General features: G+C 39.3%; 1 protein-coding gene across 5 annotated transcripts; it reads left to right on the forward strand.

The window, feature by feature from the left end:
* The first annotated feature begins 740 nt into the window (after positions 1–740).
* On the forward strand, positions 741–5,770 carry LOC147888229 (uncharacterized). 5 transcript variants are annotated; one of them, XR_015543146.1, is made up of 4 exons: positions 744–1,034; positions 1,800–1,918; positions 4,767–4,919; positions 5,194–5,539. XR_015543146.1 is itself a non-coding variant. In XM_087393821.1 (4 exons), exons 1-3 carry the CDS (start codon positions 886–888, stop codon positions 4,881–4,883), a joined length of 288 nt encoding a protein of 95 aa, XP_087249947.1. In that variant the 5' UTR covers positions 744–885; the 3' UTR covers positions 4,884–4,919; positions 5,194–5,530. The 5 variants fall into 5 exon arrangements, 4 of the variants coding, with proteins under 4 accessions (XP_087249945.1, XP_087249947.1, XP_087249946.1 ...); XM_087393821.1 differs by having other exon boundaries at positions 4,864–4,919; positions 5,194–5,530; XM_087393819.1 differs by lacking the exons at positions 4,767–4,919; positions 5,194–5,539 and adding an exon at positions 5,676–5,770 and having other exon boundaries at positions 741–1,034.
* Positions 5,771–7,899: the final 2,129 nt, after the last annotated feature.

The following is a 7,899-nucleotide window of genomic DNA, read 5'->3' on the forward strand; positions in this document are numbered from 1 at the left end:
ACCCCATCCTAGGTCCTTTGCACAAAGTAAGTGAGGCAACAAGTCCCCACTTACACATGTGTGGGACCTACTACCTTTCTAAGTAGAAGAATCGAAGTTTCGTTTTTCAATCAATTCCAGAGAGTGTTTTTTCCAAGGCAACTAGTCCCCACTTACAGGGACCTTTCTAAGTAGAAGAATCGAAGTTTCTTTTTTCAATCAATTTCAGAGAGTTGTTTTCCCAAGACAAGTTCCCTTATTGTATTAAACACTTTGGTTCCAGAGGAACACAGTAATGTTTGAGATGCTAACAAGGGGTTTTAGGATGATTAAAGTATCAAAAACAATGGATGGAACTTGTTTGATTTCCTTGTAAGGGCAAAAAGCTAGCTCATGAATCCAAGCTCAAAACATAGACTAGTCAAGTTGAAAGTCGTATATGTCAAGAGAGAAAGAGGCAATTTGTTGATAGTCATCCTCTATGTGGATGACATTCTAGCAGCTCATAGACACTAATGAGGAAAACATTGTAGATTTTGAAGGCTGACACCTTGAAGCCTCAGTTAGATGCCAGACTTAGGGCTATTGCATTATTAGGTGATTTATGTATCCACAAGAGATGAAAGAATCCGAGTATATACATGGGTGGCTACCCAGGTTTGGAAAGCCAAACTATAAGACCGCTTGAACCTCATGTGATAGGAGTGAAACAGCGCCCTATAAAGAGCCTGTCCACATATTGCGATTCATTGTTGTTGGTATGTTTATTTACAAGCCTCCATAGCCCTAGGCATTAATCGCCAAAAGTTCGGCAGTAGGTCAGGTGGTGGATGAGCAAACCCTAAGGTGTGGGTTATATCCAATTTGGCAACAGAAACCCTACTTCATTTGCAAAAGTTTAGAGTGATGGCGAGAGCTTCGTCGGGGTTCCTGAAGTCCATGGTGCTCGCATCGCAAACTTGCTGCAAATCGGCTGCCCGACGAACTTCCTCCTTCCGAAATGTTGCTTCCGAGCCTCCCTCCAATTTACGCCAACTCTCTTCACGCATTCTGCGGTGAGATCTTTTTGGCAGCAAATTGGAACTTTCTCGACTCTAAAAAGATTGTGCCGCATGCATTTCTCCCTTTGATCATTAGCAAGAGCTCTGCCGTGGAGTTCTGTGCCGTCGTCGTTTTCGCATCCCGTTGGTCTTGTGTAATGGGACGTGTTGTTTAGCGTAAGTAAATGCTTCATTTTTAGTGATTCGCCGGTACTTGGGTTATGGCTCGTCATGTCAGCTCCGCATTTCGCCTGAAGATTACTCAGCCTGTAGCTCTTTTGTGAGCTGAATAGAACTGGGTTCCCCATAAGGCGCACATTGACGCAAACTTTGTTGAGTCGCCATTCCTTTGCTCCTCGGCCTTGGCGTATTTTTGTTTGCTACAAGCTAGATCTTGTTTTCCCAGTACTCGTCATCGAAGCTCCAGTGCCCTATAGTACAATATCATGATGGAGGTGAATTGCTCTGACGACTTTCATTGGCGTTATGCAGTTTTGATTTAGCTGTCAGAATTTCCGGTGCCATATCTCTTGCGGAATGAGTGCAAGAATCTGCTCCTAGCTTATCGGATTTACAAGTATATTGTACACGATTTGTTAAACGAGGCATGGAGTACAAAAAGTGAAAATGGTTTCTCTTCGATTACGCTATCAGAATTAGAGCTGGATTTACGTGAATGTTCATGTTTGTATAATTTATGCTCTCGGAGGGAACACATGGAGAGCTCACTTCGATTTTGCAGGCTGGTAATTTCTATTGATTTTGCAATCATTGTGGCAGATTACGAGGAGCCATTGTGAGCCTAGAGTCTTTTCAGCCATTCCACAACGCAAGATCAGAAGCTTCCTTGGTGTCCAGATTGAGCTCAGGGCCTCATTATTCCGCGCTCTTGCTTCGAGGTCAGTTGATCCCCTAAGTTCAAAAGTTCCATCGTGAAGTTCTTTCTTGTCTGCCTTTCTATCTAAATCCCACGTTGCTCTCGGGATGACTACCATGTACATATAGGCTGCTGCATGTATTTCATACCTTAGATGGTTTCATGTGCGCACACTAGTTGTCAGCGTTGAATGTCCTTTGTTTCAGAGTCTCCATGTTTCAAAGTGTGCAAATAAGGGTCAGTGCTGCGTGTATACCCTCACTTGTATAGCTACTCGTTTTTTCTTGCATTCTTCTTGTATGTGTGTGCATGAAAATTAATTGATGCATGTGGCAATCCTGTGTGTGTTTTTTCGTTGTCAATTTATGCATATGCATGTGTAATTCTATAATTTTATGCTATGATTTGTACATAGTATATAACCTAACTTGATTACTAATGGGAGTGCTTGTATTTGATGTGTAATTTTGGCAACGCTTGTTGGTCTGATTGGTAAATATATGGATACGCTCAATTATAATGTGATCTTGTTATTTTGTAAGACTAGGTAGTGGAAAAAAAAGCTGAAAGCCATCCTTGTTTCTGAGGATTTCTTTCTTACATTTTTAGCACTGATCAAAGCATTTAGGGATGCATGATACAGCTTTGATTGTGCATCTTGGTGGTGAAAGTTACCCTCAGAGCTATTTCATTTGCAGGAACTATACCAGCCAAGTGCATAAGAAATATGCAGATTCTTTTAGTCCCTTGCCATTTGTCTTTAACAATTTCTAATTTCTACTTACTGCTTGTCTGTGCCAATCGTCCCTTGTCATTCTAGACCAAGTATTACTACTTTCAAATATATATGGGGCAGAATTACAGCTTCGAAAAATGGACAGAGATTAGTAGATAAGTCTACGTAGCAATTGTGAGTGGATGGTTTACTTGCCTCTCTTTGGGTCAGTGCCATTGGTTTAATTTCCTGCTCGTACTTGCACTTGAGGACATGCAGTCCCAATTTATAAGCGTCTTCAATTTGGCGTGGTTCAAACTTCAAATGCAGAGCATGGCTGAGGCCAGAGTTCAAAGAAACGCTTCAATACTTAGAAACGTGAAATGTTTCAAAACGTTTTGAAACGTTTCAAAAAAACAGGAGGAGTTTCGAAAATTCAGTTTGTATATTTGGGTCTTAAAAAATGCAAATTTTATGCCCTGCATACAAATGGTATGCTGAAACTATGCAAACTAAGCTTAAAAATCACAAAATGCCTTAATACAATGCCTGTAATGCCCAATGATTTTGTAAGTACTCTAGCCTGTAAGTTGCTACTAACTAGTTTTTACAGAAGACTAGAGATAATTTAAATTAGAGAGTGAGCTATGAACTTTCAAAATTAGTAATATAGAGACTAGAATCTAGATTACAAAGTTTAAATTTCAAACTTTTAACTAAAGTTTACTGAAATATTAATCTCTTTGATTTAGGTTAGTACAAGTAAAGGTACTCCACGTTTCATTGGTAATGAAACGTTTGAAACATGTTGCAAGTTTCGAAACGTTTCGTTACCAATGAAACACGTTTCATTGTGACTATGGCTGAGGCACAGATCTTGGCGTTAGAACTAATTTCCACTAAGTCGGGCCAATCTACATTTTGTGAATCTTATCAATGTTGGTGATCTGGTGTACCTTCTTTAGTTTAGGTCTTTCCTAATTGCAAAGGTGAGAAACGATGTTGCCTTGGCTGCATTTGCAGTGTCTAGCTATATGATGCATGCAGTGTGGCATGAAAGATGGCTAATGTGTTATGTAGGTCCTTAATGTAGGATTATGAACAATCTGTAGATGAGGCTGAAGTGCTAAATAGAGAAAATTCTAAATGGGTGCAAGCTAAGGGGTGCTTGTTTTCCATCCAACTGTAATAGAGTTTCATGAAGTAGTGTTCGATGCCTTTGGAAAATATTAGGATTCAGTGTAAGTGAGATGCTGTTCTGGTCACCAATACATGCAAGGGTTCTAGCAATATATTAAGCTGCCCTGCAGCTGCTCTGAGTCCTCTTTTTCTGGTTTCAGTGGAAGGGGATGATGTTCAGGTCACCAATTTTGGACAATACGTATTTTTGCTTATTCTTCTGTAATTCAGTGAGATTGTAATCTAATCATGATGAGAAGTGGATGTCACATTTGTATGATGCAGTGGACCAGCTGCCTACTTGCTGCTGTAGCGTAGGATAGTGAGGGTGTACATTGTCATACGTAGTCCATGTTGTGATCTGGAGTAAAAGGGAGGGAGGTCAATAGAGTTAGCTGGAGAGTGCTGTGACATGGCTTTTGTGTTTCTGCATACCTGTGTGTGATCATACAATGATCTACTCCTGTTGTTAGGCTTAATAAAGTGAGGGGATTTCTGGATTTAGCTAGTTAATGACAGCCCTCTTTTAGTTTCTATGGAAAAGTATGGTGCTTAGTGTAGAGAGCTTGAATTACAAATAAGCATTGATGAGATTATTTGAAGGACTTCCTTTGTAGGCAATTGAGAATTGGGTGAGCGTTTCGGAGAGTAGCTCCTTCCCCTTATCCTTGTATATAAGGAAGTCGCAACTCTTCTAGGGCTTGACTTGCTACTAAGACCTCCCTCCCTACGTTCACTGGAATGCGATTCATGCATGGTTTTCCAGTTTTTGCATTCAAAATGAGAGTTCTGGCCCCTGAGATGGTGATAGTCCTTGTTTATAATTTAATCACAGGGCCTCATGAACTCTTTTTATTTGGAATTTACGTATGTTTAGATGCATAGTGGACAAGTGGGTGTAGACTCTGCTAGTGTTTTTTGAAGGGTTTACAAAACAAGGGAAAAATTTGATCACAGCAAGTTTTCTAATGATCAGATGGTGAAGATGGCACATAAGACATCAGTTGGTATTTCAACTGGTTGTCTACTTTATTGGTTGGCATGGCTTATACTGCCATTGCTGCTCTTACCAGATGAACCTGATGGAACGTGAACATTTATTTTTGGAACTCAAGGTGGATAATGAAAAGTAAGTCACAGCCTTGTATTGGTTTCTGTGTGGAAGTTGTGATATCTTGTGTATTGTCTGCTATGCATTGTTATTAAATTATAAGCTTGACGGGAAAACATGGCTGGATTTTTTGTGCAAAAGTTACAAGTTCTTCAATCAAGCCAGATTTGCAGCCGCCTCATACTTTCCCTACAGACTTTTTTCTGTATGTTTAAAGATGTGTCTCAGATTTTTACATGTTTGCATAACTTCTTTGTGATTGCAATGTAAAGGATTTTACTTTTCCCCCCAGATCACTTGAAAAGGAGGTGAAGAGATTGCGAAGAGCGCTGCAGCATATTTGTATATATTTTTTGCAACATCTAGCAACAGAGACTTTCCAGCAAAACGGTGGTGCTGATTCCTTAATCTGACATACCTTTGCAAGAGGGATTATTAGTGCAGAATTATTTTTCTATTGGTGTCTTTTTGGAAAGAAACACTAAGTTCTTTAAATTGTGTCCAATCCACTCATCCAAACTCATAGGTCGTTTGCCTAAGGGATCTTCTCGTTTGACCTTGTAGCACCCTAAAGGCATCTTATTTTGTTTAAAGTTCTCCATTACATCTAAATTGTAAGTTCGTCAAGGACAAAATGCTGAATGCCTCTCTCTCTCTCTCTCTCACACACACACACACACACATGAACGCACGCACGTGCAAGCATGTGCACACACAAGCTACATAAAGCCACTTCCTTTCCTAATGAGGTAAATTGCTTGAATGTGTTGCAAGATTATTTGTTGACCGATTGCTTTGCTTTAATGTGCGGCAAGGCCACTCGTTAACATCCCGTGAGTAGTGTCTTTGGTTGGGACTCTGTCTCCTACGCTCTTGAATACTCAAGGTATGTATTTGTTAGCTTCAATTGTAGCATGGACTAATTTCTAGTGACTGAGCCGCTTCCATTAGAGACCTCATAACAAGGCTTTCTAAATTCATGGTCATATGTATTAATAATAAAGGTATTAATTTAGTGGGAAAGGTAGCTGTTAAGAGGTGGTTATGAAGGCAACAATGTTAGAATCTTCTAGAATTATATTGAATTCTATGTTAGAATCTTCTAGAATTATATTGAATTCTATAACAGTAAAGAGGCCATGTACATTGAAATCTTGTAAATGGGGTATGTATGCCAATAAGATGCACCTCATTATTGTTATATAATACCTTTCTCAATGTCGAAAAGCTCGATAATTTTGCAATCCCCCCTACAACTACCAATACTTTAATTGCAGGCCACATTGTCAATGAAGTTCCACACGCTTAAGTCTAGATGCTAGAGTATTAGCTAGAGCCATACACATTTGAGGAATGATGCAAGTGATGCAATTGATGTTAGTAGTTGTTTTTTTCCTAGGCATCACTAGAAGATGCAAGATGAAATAAGATGAGTATGATTCATAAGGCCTTCCCGAGATCGAAAAAGAAGATGAATTCAATGCGCAGCATGGAAAAGGGGGGAGAAAGCTGAGAGAGAGGGAGAAAGAGAGAGAATTGAAGGGAAGAATATGAAGAAATTAGCAATGAGAGGGAGAAAGAGAGAGGATTTGAAGTGTTGATGTGGCTCCACTTGACTCAATCTCTCAAAAAAATGAGCTTTCTCAAATGCCATCAGCATAAATATGGCACCAAAAATATGGATGACACAAATATGGCACCAAAAATGAAACTATAAATTTTGCCTTGCATTTGGTGAAGCTTTTTGATAGAGAGTGAAAGGATGCTAAAGAAAAGTACCATGTGCAAAGTGGGAGAGTGGTTTAAATATTATGGAAATCATTTAAAGATTATGTGTAACAAGAGAGATTTCAGTAGCTTGCAGTCTTGGATTATATAAAAACTATATTCATGTTCCTCTCTATACGAGAGAGAAATTCATCCATTATGGAGGTCTAAATTGTACTCTAATGATTTTGGTTTGCACTTTACAGCTACCAATTTGAGAAGCAAGTATTTTGAATTTCTTTGAATGCATAATCAATGCATGGTAGGTAGCTTGCAAAGAGAGTATAAGTGATTTTGATATGCCACAAGGATGGTCATCTTGAACTACCCTTGAACTATAGAGCAATATATCAGCATATATACAATAGCTTAAAGAGGCATACTTTGTGCACCAATTGTGAATCTATGGAGTGCAATAGTGGTCATAAGATTTTATTTTCACGAGAGTACTTACACGCAAATACATTACATCTGAACAATGAAAGTAAAATGAGGCAACTCACACACACCTTCACACTTATTCAAGTATAATAGATGCAAATCATACAAAACATCCAAGGATAATATTAAAGAATACTCAAATCAAAGTGTATGTATACCCAACAAAAGAGTCTCATTCCTTAAGTAGCCAAATCACAAAAATACATGTACATATCTCTATCCTACAAACTAGACTTACAACACTTATAACTTTTCCTTGATATAGGTCTATCAAGCTAGCTCATAGCAATGCCTTGGATCTTGCAAGATTGGTGGCATAACACCTTGCAAGGGGCCCAAAGCATGATCGACGAGTATAGCCAATTGCGAAACTACTTTTGGGTGTGTCATGATGTGCACTAGTATGCTGATTCACTCATGATGACATGGAATATTTTGCCCACGCGCTCACCAATTTTTTTGTGTGGCATGATCACTATAATTCATACGGAAAAGCCCTAATTTCCACCACAATTGAAGTTTTACTAGGAACCATCTCACTGTAGGCTCCTTCACTGCAGCAGTATTGCTAGATTTATTGTGTGGTGGCACTGTGCCACATGGACTTACAGGATATACTTAATCTATTGAAACCGTCATGCTAGTTCTCGATGATGCAAAACACATGGCATTGCACTTGCTTGGTGGAGAACATAGGCTCAAAACTAGTCTTGCCAACCACGATGGTGGGTTGGGATACACTCGTAGTGGCCCAAGTCGACCACCACATCAACCGGTGCAGGTATGGAGG

Source organism: Dipteris shenzhenensis, chromosome 22 (genome assembly GCF_047967505.1).
Source record: "Dipteris shenzhenensis isolate YYH24624 ecotype China chromosome 22, Dip_SZ_1.0, whole genome shotgun sequence".
Taxonomy (NCBI): Eukaryota; Viridiplantae; Streptophyta; class Polypodiopsida; order Gleicheniales; family Dipteridaceae; genus Dipteris; species Dipteris shenzhenensis.